Source organism: Aphelocoma coerulescens, chromosome 4A (assembly GCF_041296385.1).
Source record: "Aphelocoma coerulescens isolate FSJ_1873_10779 chromosome 4A, UR_Acoe_1.0, whole genome shotgun sequence".
Classification (NCBI taxonomy): domain Eukaryota; kingdom Metazoa; phylum Chordata; class Aves; order Passeriformes; family Corvidae; genus Aphelocoma; species Aphelocoma coerulescens.
Window position 1 is genome coordinate 13,667,938 of NC_091018.1, and position 18,005 is coordinate 13,685,942.

Below are 18,005 nucleotides of genomic sequence, written 5' to 3' on the forward strand. Positions count from 1 at the left end.
TTAGACCAGCTATGTATATAGGTACCACCTGGCATTTCTATATCTAAAGAAGAACAAAAGTACATGAGAAAAGTGGTTTGAATTTGATAAAGAAAAACCATAGTACCAAAGGAGCTTAAATTTAAACATGTTACTAATAATGAATGTTCTTGGAAGGCAGTGTGTTTAGTCGGGGCAGCAAGCTTAAAAAACACTGGAGCCAGATGGGCTGATTCATACATCAGCATGCAGCCTTATCTGCTGAGAAATCAAACCAGCAAGTGGAATGTGGAAAAGTGTTCTAAATCCTGCAATTGTGAATCTTTGCTTCTGATGTAAGCTTTTCTTAGGTTTACACATTTGATCTTCGACTAGACTCTAAATGCTTTGATTCATAATTGTTGAATGTAGAAATGATACAACTTACAATAGATGTTCCAGCTTTAAAGGCACTGTCCATAGAGGTGCCATAAATGACAGCCACAGCTAAATGCTCAAAGAACTTGTACATGAAGTTTATTTTCATGACAGGAGTCAGGAGCTCTGAGGTCCACTCTAGGTAAAGAGCTGATCCAGATCTAAAAATGACGGCGAATTCTCTCCCTGACTACAAATCACCTCCCCTCTGATGATGCCCGGAGCATCCTGAGGTGGAAGGAAGGAGACCAAGCTCAGAAGCATGTGATGTCCTTTGGGTCTCACTGATGTGTAAAAAGAGTCCCAATTCATGTGACCCTAGTATTTTTGCTTACGTATGTGTGATGATAAGAATACAATTCAGATGGTAAACTACTTTTCAGAGGTTCAAAAGGAAGGAATATCTGGATCTTTATAAGACACAAGGTCTGGATTTTGCCAATGCTAGAAAGAATAGGCTTAAAAAAAAAAGTTAACAGTGAATCTATGGTAGAAGCTGGTGAACCACTGATGAAAGTAGAAGATGCTTCATAACATATGTCTAAAAACTACTTAAGATTCATGGTATCTGGTTCCAGGGAGACAGGATACAAACACTGCATCTCTTTGTGTCAGCAAGTCCAGTGTCACTGTGGATGTAGGAGACATTAATTCCAGGGGGAGAGCAGTGCCAACTTTTCTCAAAGGAATCCCTTCAACAGCTCCTCCACTTAGGTAGCTAAGAAGTTCAGCATCCAATGAAAATTGCTGCCTCCTGGCATTACCTCTACTTCATTAAATAATGAGGCAGTGATTTGGGCAGTTACACTCTACAAGGCCTGTAGAGAGGCAAGAGAAGAGCCCCAGGTCACTCTGACTAGCACTACTCATTTCTATAATGCAGCTTGAGAAATGGAGGGGAAACATATGTGACAGAATATAATGAGCATTTATGAGAATAATTCACATGGATGGCCAATGGCCAAAGTTCTCACACATTCCATTAAAAAATAACCAGGAAAACTAGAGAAGTGAATTTCCTGCATATCATGGCATGTTGCACAAAAGACATTGTATGCCAGACACATAGGAATGGAAAGCTGGCCTAAGATCTCCAAGAATTCTTGAGATCCTATTCAGATCGAGCATGAGCATTTACCACTGAAGATAGAGCACCAAATATGATACACATAATCACTGCAGAAAGCAGAATGCAAATAACCCCTGAAATCGCAAGAGGCTACTCTCTTTTGCCTAATATTGTTACAGATTCAATTAGAGGAAAAACAGACCTTAGTGGGACTCTCATTTTTAATGAGATAGTGCACAGATAGCAATGTAATGGCTTGTCATTTGTAGCAGATTGATTACAAATAGACTTTAGGAGCAGCTAAGAGAAGATAATAGATCACAATTCAGGAAAAGCTCATTCTGATAATTTTCCATATTTATCAGTTTAAACAAAGAGTACAAAATTCCAGCTGAAATCTATGAATAGGAAGAACTTAATTTGATAAGATGGATTTGAGAGTTTACAGGGGGCCTTACTCTTCCTTACTAGACCACTGTAGAATGTTTTGAAATCTTCATAGGTATCATGAAATTTGCAACTCATGAACAGAAAAAAGCCAAAACAGTTCTTTGCCAAAGAGCACTTGAAGCAAAACCAATCAATCTAGAAGCATTTATGATTCTATAGTAGATAGTGTACAGAGATACTAAAAAAAGAATAGAAAACATTCCTGACTGAAGATGCCAATTATTGAGTAGGACTTCTGTGATTTAATTTAAACTGTCAAAAACTAAACATCCAGTGTTAGCTGTTTTCCTGTGCTCCCTCAATAATCAGTGAAGAGCGACAGGCATCTCCAGGGAAAAAGTCTTCTCATTCTGGGTAACAGGATGAATCACCCTCATGTTTCCAACAGCTGTAAAGGGCATCTGGATGATTGTCTTGCCAGCTGAAGTTTAGATTAGCTGAAAAAACAGACCAGATTTTGGGCCCACCAGTACACCAGTCCTTCTTTTGATCTGGAAACAAAAGAAGGGCTTGTGTTCCCAGCACCTTACCATTTTACTAAGTTATAGTTGGCCAAAGAAAGCATTCTGCCTTACAAATTTTCTTTCCTACGTATTAGACCATCAGAGATAAAACTCCAGTCATCAGCTGGATGCCAAAGAGTTGGATTTAAAGTTGGATGGGCTCAGTCTCATCCTAGGACACCAAAGCAGCATCACAGCATCAGATGAGTTATATACTCGAAATGGTTCTTCCTTGTCACTGGTTAAAAAAGGCTTCTAGATACATAGATCAGATATTGATACTCAAATCTGATAGAGAGTGCATATAATTGTCGGGGAAGATGAATCCTACCCAAAATTGATGTGTGGATGCCATTTATTATCCAGTAAGTGCAGTAAACACATCCATCCCAGCTGAACAGCAACCTTTTGTGCACTCACGTTCCTCTGCCATTGTGCACTTACTGCCTCCTGCTCACAGGCTTTGGTCAGGGAACAGCTGTTTTCCTCAGACAATTAAACTCCCTGGAGAAAGTCAAATAAAACCCCTTTCTATGATGCTGCATGAATACTCTTTTATAAGTGGAAATGTGGGGTGCCACTAAGACAGACATTTAGGGAAAAGCTCCAGTCAAATCTACCAGCCATTAGGCCATGTCGGGAATGCTGGAACAGGCTCGTGAAAGATCCTGCTTAGTCTCTTTCATACAGTGGCTCTTAATAATGAGCATATAATAAATGTACAGTCTGGAGAATTTACTATACAGTATCCAATTGGATTTATATAGTCATAAACTTCTACAGCACTGCTTCTATGATTTACAACACTCTCTACTAATTATGAAGCCATGCCTGGACCTGAGATGTAAAAGGCAAATGTTACCAGACTGGTTGTGCAGTGACACTATACAAATTCATGCTTGCCACAGCAATTTTGAATTGCTTGTTAACAGAGAGCCATTGCAAATAACCATATATTTTGGTCTGCTCTTATGAAAAGCACTAAAACCAGAAACCTAGGAAATTTGTGGGATGGTGTTTTATTGTGATAGAATGTAGAGACAAGGAGTCAGGAATGGACAGGATGAAACTTCTGCTACTTTCTGCCTGGATTGTAGGGGATTGGACTTGGCAGCTCACCTGATCCCTTCACAAATCTATACTTCTGATTTCCTAAACAGAAAACACCAGGAGAAATACTGTAACTTACTGTAGGACAAGCCTCTCATGACCTAAACGGATACAGGAGGATGTTTACTTCACAGAAGTTTTCCAGAACAGATATTTAATTTTGTTGTTACTCAGCATATTAAATAACTATTTCAGAAAGGACTACTTGTCACTAATAGGAATTACCTGGGCATCGTGGGCAGCACAGCTGTGGTACATGCACAGGGGAAGCACAGTGTAGACTTGGGCATCTTATTCTGCTGCACAAAACATTTCCATTCTGCAGGTGGAACATAGTACATAGTGTTTTAATGAAATGGGCTGTCTTACAAATTTCTGTGTTCTCTATTCTACATCCAAATATTTTTTTAAAAATGCCTTTTTACAACATTCTGGTTTCACTCAGACCAAGGTAAGCCCAGATACTTCCACTGCCTTTGAATTTATGCTGGAGGTCAGAAATCCTTACAAACCTTAAAATCAGAGGAAGTGTCTAAAAATGGATGGCAACAATCTCCATTTCTCTTTTAATTTCCATTTGTCTTTTTCTTTTGAGCAGATTATGCTTAGGAATTGCATTTCCAAAACTAAGGCATGGATAAATGGTAGGTCTCTGAGATATCCCCTACTGAGGGTTAGTTCAAGACCACAAGAGACAATAGTGTCTGTAATTGTTCCTGAAAACGGTGGAGAGTCTTTTGTTTTCATTTTATTGCTTTCCCAGTAGACAAAAACCACCAGTTGGTAAGTAGCCATTTTTCTAAGAAATATGAGTTAAGTCTTGGGAATAAGGTTCATTATTCATGTCATTAACATAATATTCTATTTGACCACATCTAAGTTTGATTTATAATTAAAACACAGGGAATTTTCATTATCCAGTGTCTGTAACCAGAAAAGACCATCCATTTCAAATTCCCATTTCCCATCTATAATTCATCCTCTTAATTTACCTCTGAGCTGCTCATGTTTATAACAAGAAAGATCTTTCAGCATGAACACTGACATTAAGTTATGACTGTAGTTTTAGGTCATGTCAGGACTAAACCCACTTTATTTTCATATGCCTTCTGGAGCACTGAAATGTTTTCAGTGGATGTGCAGACTTCCATTGACAGCAGATATATAGGCCTTTCTAGTCATCTCTTTCAAAATAATTCATTGACAAATATCTGCAGACCACAGGCTGGAATCCTACTATTAGATCATTGCTAGCCACAAACTACAGTTGTGCATCTGCTTTGGAAAGAGACACTAAAAATGACATCACCATCTGTTTCCAATGAGAACTGAAATGAAATATACTGATTTTGTAGAAGAGGAGCAAATTTTAGACTGCAGAAGCTTCACAGAATAGGGACCATCCCTGGTCTGCACAGCTCCTTGCCCAGCAGACATGGGAGCCTGTGAAACACTGCTGTAGAAGAAAGGCTAGCACTGCCTGCTGAGCTGGCTCCATGTTGCTGACTTGTCCAGTTCCATGACCTCACTCTTTTTCAGTTTAAGTCCCGCGGAATCTCCTGAGGGGAATGTTTACTTTCTGTACATGGTCAGCTGTGATAAAATTCTGCAGGCCAACTTTTCTGCTCTGTGCTGCCGGCCAGACTCCACTGTCTGCAGCAAGACAGAACTATTTTAACTGATCTTGTGCTTAGTGAGACTGATCTTATGCCTATATTCACAGTGATATTTGGGAGAGCAACCCCACTGACCAGAGCGGGACTCAAGCACTGGTCAGGCTCTCTGACCCAGGGCCAAAGTCACATTTTTGCATCAGGTACCAAAGAGTGTTGATGCATCTCTCTCCCCAAGCTGGGCTATCAGTGCTGAGTGTGGAGAGCAGTCATTTAACCTTGCAGATATGACCATGAACACAAGCAAAAGCAAAAAGCTGCTGTATTTTAGGGAGTAAAATAATGATCTAACATATTGTGAGTGCTCAAATTTACTTGACAGTAACAGTCAACAGGCTCCACTGTGAACTGGAGGGGAGGAAGGGTTGTAAAACGAAGGGGGAACAGGGTGAGAACACTGCATTATGTTTAGTTTTATTCTGGTTTAAGTATGTAAGTTATAACTTGTAAAAATACAATACTATATACACACAAAAACAGGAAAGCTTTTTTTTTTTTTTAATGCCAGGCTGAATAATTTGGCCTCTGTTTAGTTAATTTGTCTCACCTTTTTCTTAAACATCTGAAATGTGTGTGCTGGGGGGATGGACAGACAGACTGTTTAGAGACGGAACAGAGATCTCTGTCTGCTGCCTGGCTGATGTGACTTGTTTTGTGCAGACATCATGCAGATCACAATGTTTGTGGAGAGCAAAGACATTTTGATCACACTGGCCATGAAGACCTCTAGGGATTTTTGCTTTTCTCTGCAGTGTGAGGGAATCAGTCGCTGCATCAGACTCTACATAGATCCCTTGCCTACCTGACAGGGAATCATACATGATTTACACTTAGGTCTCTCTTACTTGCTATCTGTGGCACACTTTACTTTCCTCTTTTATGCTGTCATATTTGGTCTATGGTCTGTGCTTGTGCTATGTCATGACATGTTTTCTAATGCCTTTATTTTGTTAAAATTTTAAATCATTGAGGGTTTCCTGAAGGAAACCTCATGAAACTAATGAAGCTTCAGGAGCTTTTATTGTAGCTCAGTGCACTGAGGGCATGACTTTGGCCAGGACAAAGCTCAAATGAGTGGTTGGATGCTGCAGTTGTTATTTGGAATCTTCCTTCCAGACAACAAGAGTCACATCTAAGAGATCCCTCAGCATCCTCACTGCTGAAATAATCCCAGGTTACATTTTGCACCCTCATGGAACACCAAAGGTAAAATATAGCAGACAAGGGAGTAGAGTCCAATCCACTTCTGAGCTGCATGTACTGGGAACTACCATAAGCAGTTTCATTCTTTACTAAACCTGCTGCCCTGAACTGTCACTTTGTCTTCTGTGCCCAAGTTAAAAAATAAAACAGACTTTTTTTGGAGGCTCATAGTGTGTGGGTGTGTGTGGGTGTGCCTGGGTCCCAGCAGTGCTGTTCTCTAGAGGAGCTGACCATGCACTTTCCCATCCCTCCAGGCTGTCTAACAGTTCCCTAAAAATCATCAAGCAATTATTTGTATCCAGATCTCTAGGGCTTCCAGTTAATTTTTTTCCCCACCCAAGACACATCCTTCCAGCGATTTAATGAGTGTTTTACTCCACACAGACTCTAAGGGAGTTTTCAACTTTGCATATACGTCAGCAAAAGTTGACTAGATACTCCTTTTTGCTCTAAACAAAGACTTTTCCTTTCCCTCCTACTACACTGTTTTTTCTCTCACAGCTGCATTCTGCAGCTAAACTTGTGGGACTACTGTTTGTGCATCTCTGCACTGAGTTGTAGTAGCAGATTCCCTCAGAGCAAATGCTGCACAGGGGCCCAATATTTTACACTTGCAGGGAGGGAAAATAGCCAGGAATACTTTATTCTGCATTAAATACAGCAGACAGAACTCAGCATCTGGAGTGTCTCATGTGTTAGTGATTAAGATCGCTTATTGTTTATTTTAAAGTACTCTAAGGGACATAAACTGCCCTCATTTTTGTGCCTCCCCCCAGCTGTATATGACATACTATGGGGATCTCTGACTGCTGTGTTTTTGCATCAGCCATCAACTGATGGGAGCCCTTTCATGTTTTATCCAATTCTCTCTGCTCCCCATAACCTTTTCTCACGTTTCATCATCTCATTCTTCTTTGACTGACTTCTACTAACAGCTATATCCAAGCCTGTTCCTTCAGCACTTTAGGGCAGCAGATGCTTTGACTGGAAGATGTTGGCACTGTACACAGATCAAAGTACCAAATTCAGGTTCCGCATAATCGTCCATATTGGTGGAACTGCAAGGATTATACTTAGGTAGTGGGGCCTGATCTGTCAAGATGTAATGCCCAGCATCCACAAAGCTTCTGGCTAGTTAGGGAGCTGTTTTGTCTATGCTATGTGAGTATTATTGCCAGTATTGGCCTTCTCTGTTAGTATTTTCCCTTCACTAGGATCGCCTGCCTTGATTTCCTGCAGCATGAGCAGGACCCACAAGTGAAACAGGTTTGGGCTTTGTCAAATTGTAGCTACAACAGAAAGGATTATAGTCAGTGAAGCAGGTAGAAGTTGTAGGATAATAACTCAGCAGTCCTACCTCTGAGCAAAGACAATTAACGCAGTAAACAAGGCCATAGGGTTCTAGATAAGGATGCCATCTTTCTCCTACACGGTACTTCTTATCTTGGAACACACAGTATGTATCTGAATCTGTAAAATAGTAAAGAATTGAAAGAGCTATGAATGAAAATTTCCATTCCATGCTTACAAAGTGTATTTAGGTGTGCAGAGTTTTCTGTAAACTATTTTTTCTTTTCCTGGGGAATCACACAACAGAAACACCCTTAATTTCACATGCTGTTTTTTCTAACCTCCCAAATCAAAATAAATGACATGGCCTCCCATTTTTCCAAAATTGCAGCTCCTGAAATGATGATAAAATGGCTTTCATACAGGTGACTTTATCCTTTCACCTGTTTAGGTAAGAAAATTTAAGTGCCTGATCACTCAGGCAGGCTTATAGGAAACAAAACCTTTTCATTGCAAAACCAAAGCAATTGGTCCAACTGAGGAAAATCCCAGGTTGTACTGCAGAGAGATGCTGAAATAATTGATGCATCAGCTTTCAAAATATTTTAAGATCTTTTTGTTCACTAAGCACTTTTGATCTTGCAGTTGCAGATTTGCAGAAATCCATATACCTGTCAGACATTGTTGTCCTGTCTCTCCCTGTCACATTGAAACCTTCAATCTCTACAATAAAAGGGTGTTTCTCATGTGATTCCGTGTGGGAATTCCTTTCTGTTATCTTAATGATATCCAAATTCAGTTTCATTCATTACCCTCAGTATAGAAGATGCTTCAGGATATCTTAACAAAATACTCATCTTCCATGTGATAATCCAAGCCAGGGACATTCTTCACATTTACTGGGCTAGAAGAAGCTATCAAGAGCTAGGGACTGTTAGTAGAAACTGTGATCTGCTTTCCCTTCACACAGAAGCATGACAAATGAAACACATGATACAAAAAAGCAGACAACTGGAGTCTGGTAATTTCTCACACTGTTCTTTCTTTGAACAGGGTTCCTTTACACTCACTCACTTCCCTGTGGGTGAGATCAGTGGGGCAGAGGGCCTTTCTGGAACTCACTCTTTTTTTTTTTTTTTTTTCTCTTCTCCATCTAATTCCTTGGAAGCAGAAGCTGCTGAGACTGAGGCTAAAAATTTCAATGACTTCTCAAGGGCAAACAATGTCTTTTGTAAGAAGGAGGCCAAAACCCAGCCTGTGCAGGTAGGGAGAGCATTCCAGATATCTAGTAACAAGGCTGAAGCAGTCAATAACTCCTAGACTTACTTGGGTAGCTATTCCTCCTTGCCATGATTTCTGAAATGTGTTAACATCTCCCAGGGATGACAGGCTTTGCAGAAATGCTCCCTTTTTGTTTGTATTCTTTTCAATTCTTCTCATCAAGTTTTTGACAGTGCTTAGACTCTTAATTTTCTCAAGGGATGTACCTAATCCAGTTCATATGAGGTTGTTTTTACAACACAAGAGAACAGACTTGGACGAGCTTTACACTAGCTGAAAACTTCAGCACAATAGTCTTACACATGGGACAGATTCCAGATAATCTGTCAGATGTTTACAGAGGTTACTAAATGGAATTAAGCACACTCTTGACTCAGGATATTTGAAATAAAACAGATTCTCCAACTGATGTGTTATGTTCTTTACGATGCACTATAACCTGTACAGCTTTAGGAAAATGTACCCCAAATGTGGGTGTGACCTGATTCCACTAAACACAGGATTAGAAGGAGGAAGAATGTTAGAAGGTTTAGGACATTCTTTTCTGAACCACATCTGAAAATAGAAGGAAAATGTCTAATTTAGGTGAATGTGACAGCTTTGTTTGAAGTCTACTTACGTTTTATTTGTTCTAGTTTACCTCCATCTATGAAAAGGAGGCAGAGCACACCAAAAAAGATAAAATTAAAATCCTCCAATATCCACTTTCTTTTCATCTTTATCGTCAAAAGGAAAAGAAAGAGCCTCCAAGTAGAGAATGTTGAGCTGTTGGGAAAAAAATATTAAATTAATTAAAGTAAAATCTTGTAAGATACTTAATGATTTCATACAACACACAGAAATCCTAAACTGCCAGAACAGATGTATCATGCATCTTCCTTTCATGGAAACAGCTTTGCCTTCAGATCATTAATTTTTTGAAAAGGAGACACATTCCTATTCATGAAAGCTGAAAACTGGATATTCCTTCTAAAAATGTCCTTATTTTATTTCCAAGCAATCTGGCAAGTAAGCAATCCAAATTCTTAAAAGTTCTCTTTCCCAAGAAACTAGTTTGAGAGATGTTCTTGTAGAGCATCACTTTCGGATGTATCTTTGGTGTCAGTTTTAACATGTTTGCTTCATCCCAAATTTAACCTTGGGTGTCCCTGGAGTACTGGTCCTGCACTGTGGAAATCCTGGGTGAGCCAGTGGCCCTGCTGCAGCCAGTGGGAGTTTTCCTCACCACATCTAATAGGCTTCCACCACTATTCAGCTCGCCCCTTCGCCCCTCTCCCAACCACTATTGTTCTGGGACTGTGTATAATTAATTTTTCTAGAGTTAACCCTTCTGCTGCCTTGATAGCTGAGAGCAGAATGGGGGAATGACTTGTCATCTTCATTCCTGTAGATCTTTAATGTCAAAATCTTGCATGTGGGGCAAAGCTTAATGTATTCTTCTCTATGTGGTGCAGAACTGGTATCGTCCTTGCTGCCTGTGCCATTCTATTTATCTTTTCCTGGTTTTTAACAAATGAATTATTTTAGGGAAATAATTAACTAAAGTAGATTTTTTTTTAATAAACCCAACTTAAGATTCTACTACTTTTATGTGTCAATGTTTATGAGCATTCATTACAAAAGTGTTATCTTCCCAGAGTGTACTTGTCCATAACTTACAATGTTGGAAAGATTTGGGCGTTGTTTTAAAAGCGTTGATATGGATTTGCTATTGGTTTTACAGAAGTTTAAAAAATACAAAAAGAGTGACTACTGGAAAAATGAACAGTCTGTTTTGTAAACTAATTTGGCCTGTTCAGATCTCATGTAAATAACAGAACTGTATATAAATACATTCAAACTCACACATAAGGCAAAAAGAATAATTTATATATGTATATTGAAAATTAAGTGGTGGGTAACTCAAAGAAACAAAACAGTAAGTTAAGAAGCCCTTAAAATGAAAATATTCCTGTTAAGACTGTTGAGACCTAGGATACTGTAACAAAGAGTGTGTGATCTGATTTTATCAGTGGCTTTGTTGCCTTTACTGTTCAAGAATTCTCTGTATTCCCAAACCGCAACCACAATGGACATCTTCCATCACTAATCAAACCTGTGCCACTACTCTGTACTCAGTAAGCTCATTCAAAACAATGCAAATTGCCTCTGAAAATGTTAAAAAAAGAGCATTCTTTAAAGCACACTCCCTATTCAGTAACAAAACATAACTTTCCATTTATTTTGCAAGTTGAGAATAATATTTCAATTTCAGAAGAAGAGTTTAAGTAATTTTTTCCTTTCAGCATATTCAAATCACATAGGATATTTTTGAAGCCAAACATCCTTTTAAAAACCTGTTTAACATTAAAACCTTATAATTTAGTCCCAGGACATCATGCATGCACTGAGAACAACAGTAGCACATCACTGGGAATAGCAGAAATGGGAATGTTTAAGTATTTCAGCCTTCTTAGAGATTGCTTAAGCAAACAATAATTATAAATGGTGCATGATTATCCTTTGAGCAGCACTTTATCTGTTAGCTACTTTGGTTAGTTGGAACAGAAGGGCTCAGAAATCCACCCATTTTAAATGTCAGGTCTTCAAAAGGAAGAACATTATAAAACTTGGACTGCTTGTGCTCAGAAATGCTGCACAGTAACATGAGATGGAGGAGTTAATAACAGAAATGGCATGGAGACTTTTGATGTCTTTCTTAATTCTCTTTAATTTCTGTATTGTTGTTACTCCAAATATAAACACATACTTTTCACTATTAGCACACTCCCTTTATTTCCCCAAAGGGCAATGTCCTAAAAATATTCCTGGATTTAAATAATCTCAGTTAGGATTAACCTGTTAATTATTGGTGTGTTTTCTGCATTGTAGAAACAATGGAGGTGATCCACATCTTACATGAATTACTTAGTGAAATAAGGCAGATGGGGCTCTGTTTAACGCCTCGCCCTCCAAAGAGCCCGGTTTGGTAACTACAAGAGGCAATGTCCGGCCTCGCCACGTTTTACGATTAGTGAAAAAAAACCGCAAAAAGGTAAAATGGCAGTGCCGAGGGCAGCTGGCAGAGGCTGCGAGGCGCGGGGCTGCGGCGATGCAGCGGCGGGGACAGCTCAGCCCCGACGGCCGCGCTCCCCCTCCATCACCCGCAGCGCGAACCCTCTCCCTCCGCTCTTCCCGAGGCTTTATCCCTGCGGCGCGTGCCCCCGCTGCCGTCGCGGGGAGCTGTGTGCGGACAGGTCTCCCGCTGAGCCGCGGTCGGAGGCTCCCGGCTTTCGCAGCTCTGACAGAACAGCCGCCCCTTGGGCGCCGGCCCGGGGAGCGCCCGCCGCCCCGCCCGGGGCCGGGACGGGAGCTCGGCTCGGGGCTGCCCTCCTGCCCGGGGCCGGGCGAGGTGCCGGCGCTGCCCCCGAGGGCGGCGGGACATCGGCCGGCGAAACGGGACAGACGGAAAGCCCGGGACGCGCTGGGCTGTCTGTGCCGCGGCCTCGGGCGCAGCTCCGGCAGCGGGACCGCGCCTTCCCCGGGGCCTCCCCTCGGACAGCAAAGCTCACAAACCTGGGCCAGGGCTGGAGGCCGCTCCGCTCGGAGACCGCCGCGAACAGCGCTCGGGCTGGGGCAGCCCCGCAGCTCCGCGCTCCGCTCCGCCGGGGTACAGGGGCGCTCCGGCCAGGCGGCTCCTCTGCTCACTCACATTGCCATAATCTTCTCCCGCGACTTTTAGGTGTCCCCTTCGGTTCGGTGGTGAGGGAGCAAGCAGGGGTCCGACGGCGTCCTGCCGCCGCCAGCCCTCGACCCCCGACTGATGGACGGGAGCGGAGAGGGAGAGATCCGCTACGCCCGAGCTGCGGGGCCGCTGCCGGGCGGGCGCTCCGGAAGGTCCCGGCCTGGGGCCACCTGTCACCGCCTCCTGCCCCGGCGGGGAGCGTAGCGAGGCCCCGCGGCCGGAGGATGCTCGGCGGCGGGTCCTGCCCCGCAGCCCTGCCGGCAGCGAGCGGCGGCGGGAGGCGGGGTGAGCAGGTCCGCCTCCGCCCCGGCCCCCTCCTCGCCCGCGCCCCGCGCCCGCCGCCCGGCACAGCGGCGTGACTGACACGGCCGGGGTGGAGCCGCTCCGCCATGGGGGGCCGCGGAGAGGGGCGACACCGGACACGGGGCTCGGAGTCCGCCCGCCCTCCGGGCTGCCCTCCCGCCCGCGGAGCCACCTGCGGGCCGCGGGACTCGCACCCGGGCGGCGGGGCCATGCTCCGGTGCCTTCAAACGAGCTGCGGGCTGGGTGACCGTGGCCACAGTTTCCTCCGCGGGAACAGAAAGCCCCACGGGTGTCTTTCTTGGAGAGCGGACTCCACACCAAGACGGCTCTTTAATGGGCTTCTCCCAGGCGGGGTGCCCCCCGGAGCAGACCCGACAGAGTTAGCATCCACTGGGATCTGCCAGACACCTTCTGCTGATACCCTCCGGTCTGATTTATTGTGTTAGAAGGTTTCAAGGTCACATTGAGATTCTGGTGGAACTAAATTAAACCCATGACTCATTATATGCTTGGTCAAACATTCTTTTTCTGTCTTCTTGTAGCCCCTGTAACTAACAAGAAGAGATCAGTGAACTCTTGACAAATGATCTGAGAAAAAGGGTGAGGTATGAAAAGACATCATGTGGAGAAACAAATTACAACCTATTTCCCCTAGTTTGGGACCAGGGTGTTTGGGGAGCACTGCTGGGAGGTCATACACCTCTCAGACTTAGCAGATATTTTCAGAAGGCTGAAAATCAAGCAGAAGTTTTGTTTCTTCCATTGTACCTTAGCTGTACAAAATACTGAAGGTACAGTGCATGGTGAAGCCTTATATTAGCATGAGGAAAGGATAGATGACTTACTAAGGCTTTTGTAGTGTGACTTCATGAGTAACCAAGGCTGTGTGTCAGTCAAATGCAACTTTATAACTCTAAATATTAAATAACGAAAAGAGAAAGTTCTGGAGCTAAGCGCTTTGAAAACACTGCTCCATGCCGACTTCTGTGTCACTCTGCCACTCTGTCTTGCTGTGCACAAGCAGTAATCCATGTTCCTAAGGAAAAATCATTGCTCAAAGCTCTTAGTCCCCAATGTGATGCCTCCTGCTGCAGGCTGATAGTTTTGGAAGAGACATTGTATGAAACCGGGATGGGCAAACAGAGAAAGAAATGGTAACTCTGAATCAGAAATATGATTTTAATTTGCACATGAAAGCAGAGAACCTGCGCTGTGCAAGCTTCAGTCCCACAGAGGGATATCCCTGCTCATGGAGCAAAGAGTTAAGCACATGCATGTGCTTCTAAATTGTGGGGCTGTAGAAATGTTGCTCCTTTAGGTGTTGTGCTGTGTTAGACCATGCAGGCTCAGCCTGTGAGAAAAAATGCATAAGGATAACATAAACTCTCAGATGTGTGACTGAACTGACCCTGTTGCAAATCTTTGTGAGTAGGAATCCACAGGTCTTTGTAGTCAGGCTTCATAGTTTGGGTTGATAGCAGCTACGTGACTTTAATAAATGCAGCTTTGGGCCTGGGCAGACCTCAGTTTTACAGCACAGACATCCTCCAGAACAATCCATCCAACACAGCTACCCACCTGTGTCAGTCTTCTCTAGACACCGTTTATCCCCTGTATGTTCTTCTCTGTGCTGATACAAAGTCCAGTGTGTGTAAAGACAACAGTAATTGTTGCAGTACTCTTTATGCCTAGTCAGTGTAGTAGTAATGAGAAGTGAAATATTTTCTATGGACTGTGTGACCTGAATTCTTTTGCAGAGGGATTCTTTGAAAATAAATTCCTTATTTGGCCTGAAGAGTGCTTTGGGAAAGTTGCTGGAGATGCCAGCACTTTCCACTGCATTCTGTAAGACTCTTTCAGAAGATGCTGTTGTCTGATGGTCTCTGGAGATACTAATTTGGGTGCAAGACCTTTGCTGAACATAGAGATTTATGAACTGGTGTTCTTTTCCTGCTCTGGCAGATTTAGGTTGTAGAGAATTGGCTGAAAGAGCCTTTCTCTCAAGTGAGGGCTTGGGATTCACTGAATTGGCAACTTGGTGGAAACCCAGACTTCCAAGGGCAGGCTACTCTAGTCTGACTCCTAGTCCTGGTCCTGCTGCTCAAGCTGTTCATTATTTGCTGGGATGTCCCTGAGGGCTGTGGATCTGGCATCTCTCTTGGTCACATACAACAGTGGCGTCTGTTTCTTGTCCTTCATCTTCCCATGGCATAGTGTTGCAGCAAGTCTTATGGTCGTTAGGCCAAAGGATAATGTGGCACATGCTGGACATTGTGCATGCATGGAATGTTCACAGGTGGCCTCTTGGTGAGCAACCCTTGCTGAGCTGGCAGGGTTTGTCAGTGCCCCTGGATCCTGGTAGTGCTGCACCTATGCCCGAGCTGTTCCTTTTCTCCCAGCTCTGGCCAAGTCTCGCCAAGAGGAGCAAGGACAAGCCACTAGCCTTTATGTGTCACCACAGCCCGTTAATGCTTTGCCCTGTCTCACAGCTAATACTGCCCCATGGTAGGGGTCTGTCTTGCCCCCCTTAGACCACAGTACAGATGACTTAGCAAACCCCTTGCTCCGTGCTCTTGCTCAGCAGTGGGCTGTTACTGCAGCTTGTGAAGTTCAGGGCTGCTGCACACGTGTAGCACTGAGAGCTCTGGAGAAGCATCAGATCCACAGTTGTTACCCTTCATGCTGCCAAGCAGAGCTCACTGCTTGAATATGCTCTGCGTTCTGGTGTCCAGACAGGAAAGAATTCCTCCCAATAGAGAGCATTAAAGATTGAAGGATGCCCTAAGTTTTTAAAAGCACAGACATTTATCCATGCAATTCTCATTAAAGATAATGGAAAATAAGCAGATAATAATGTGACACTGACAGCAGAAGTCCATGTCCCTGTACTGTGCCTCACAGTGACTGAGCAGCATGTAGGTATCCTGCTATTATTTCTCAGTTCTTGTGAGGGGAAAAAAAAACCAGGATAAAATATTCATGCCAATGCTAACGTGTTTACACACCATGTGGAGTTTTCTTAATTGGAACAGACATTGAGGTCTGAGAGATATTAGACACACAACACAACACCCCTGTCTATTTTTTTTTTCCTTCTCTTCATCTATGGTCAAATTTTCACTCTAAAAATGTATGAAAGGAAGTTCTTAGCGTAATGAATTCCTTTGGTTTTTGCATTCCTATAAATTCAGTGAAGCCCTTTGGAAAATGTATATTAAGATGCTAGAAATTATTCCCAGGATTTTACAAAAATCTCTAAATTACTTTTTGTGGTTTGGATCAGCCCCCCCAGATATCATACTGGGAATACAATCTGGATGTTCCCCAAGCAGTCTCCACATATACTGTTCAACAAAAAGGGCTTCAGACGTGCGTGATTTTGTGATTATTGCATAGGATGGTCATGAGCATTCTCCACCCTCCTATTCATTCTGTAGCACAGACTTCATCCACAGTGGGTTGTCAGTCCTGTAGCACTAGAAATTAATTTATTTATTTTCCAGTGAGACAGATGGATATAGTGACCCTGAGATTCCAATTCAGTTTGCTAAACAACAACAGCGTTACGTAAAATGTCAAATTGCAGCCCAATTCCTCATTACCTTGTGGATATATTCAGATGGGACTGAAGAGTAGCTGAAAATCTTTCATTTTTCTGTCAAAAAATGCAAATAAAATATATGTCTTTAAATTTCACTTCCAAATATACAGGTGACAAGAGTCTCACAAGACCAGCAGCAGTGAAAATACAGGAGAAGGGAGCCACACAATATTCCATTCCATCCTAGAGTAAATTACACTCTGCTAGGTGGGGTGTTGAGAAACCCAATGTGTAGGTGTAGATTAAATACATGCACTCAGAGGTGAGGCCCTCCTGATTTTCGCATGTGCTCATAATTTCCTCAAAGTGCTCATCTGCAGATGTTTCTAATCTAATCTAATCTAATCTAATCTAATCTAATCTAATCTATTACCACCACAGTGTGTGTACAACTGTAATTATGATCCTATAATTCTCTTTCATATCTGTCATCTCAAAGACTTCAAGACAATTTGTAGGAATACAGATTTTTTTGGTATATTTGCAAGCTGCATGAATAGCAGGTTCAAACCTTCAGTCCAAACTTTCATCTGTAATTCCTGTATGGGCAGTGTTTTGTGGGCAGGAAGCCCAATTAGTGCTTCCAGCAAAGTGTAAATCCATATAACATGCAATAGCATCTCAGTGACTATTTTCAGCAATTGAAAAGCAGCATCAAAGAATCTGTATAAGTGATTATTTCTTAGGTCTGGGATCCCTTCACCTTCACTGTTTTTTCACTAGCACATATTCTTGAAAACAGCAGAAGGTGGTATAGTTCACATAAAAACAACGAACGTTCGTTCTTGCTATTGCAATTGTTGACTAGAATCACACTTGGTAAAAATTTTCAGGAGTTTAAAAGAATCCCAGTGATTTGCTCTTACTCCTGTTATGCACGAGAAAAACAGGAACAAATCTTACAGATTGATCATACCATGATAAAGATCCACTTGCTGAGGCATTTCTTTGCAGCTGGCGTCCACCAGATAAACCCAGTCAATCCTGTCTCCCAAAGCATGACAGAAGGAGTCAAGGCAGGCTGAATGAGGCTCCAATTGCAGCTCAAATATACTTCTATAAACCATGATTAGTGCTGCTAATCTCTCCTTGGTAAGCCAAAGACAATAACAACGACATTACCGAACACCTCGGGTATTATGTAATTCTTTTGCTTAGAAACTTGCCGGTGTTAGAATGCTTTTGAAACCCATTAGTAAAACTGAACTTGCCAAATGAGCCTTCTCTAGGGAGAAAAAAGTCAAATATGTGCCAGCATGGAGCCAGAGCCTGCTCAGGGGCTGAGGACTTGCAAATCCCATTGCTACCAGTGAGAGCTGAGGACACAAAGTCCTCTGTGTAACTGAGCTCAGTTGTAAAATGAACTAATAGCTGTGGAGCTGTCTTTCCCACTGATAACAGT

The 18,005-nt window shown here is 42.7% G+C and overlaps 1 protein-coding gene across 3 annotated transcripts in view; it reads right to left on the reverse strand.

Moving 5' to 3' along the window:
* The window catches only part of CHRDL1 (chordin like 1), a 38,228-nt gene extending 25,281 nt beyond the window's left edge, over positions 1 to 12,947 (reverse strand). For all 3 annotated transcript variants that reach the window (XM_069015398.1, XM_069015399.1, XM_069015397.1), the window contains exons 1-4: positions 12,531 to 12,947; positions 9,595 to 9,740; positions 7,762 to 7,874; positions 3,754 to 3,847 (exon numbers count right to left, since the gene is read on the reverse strand). In XM_069015398.1, the coding sequence (XP_068871499.1) occupies positions 3,754 to 3,847; positions 7,762 to 7,874; positions 9,595 to 9,691 (304 nt within the window). In that variant the 5' untranslated portion in view covers positions 9,692 to 9,740; positions 12,531 to 12,947. The remainder of the gene's footprint in view (positions 1 to 3,753; positions 3,848 to 7,761; positions 7,875 to 9,594; positions 9,741 to 12,530) is intronic.
* Between the last annotated feature and the right edge of the window lie 5,058 nt (positions 12,948 to 18,005).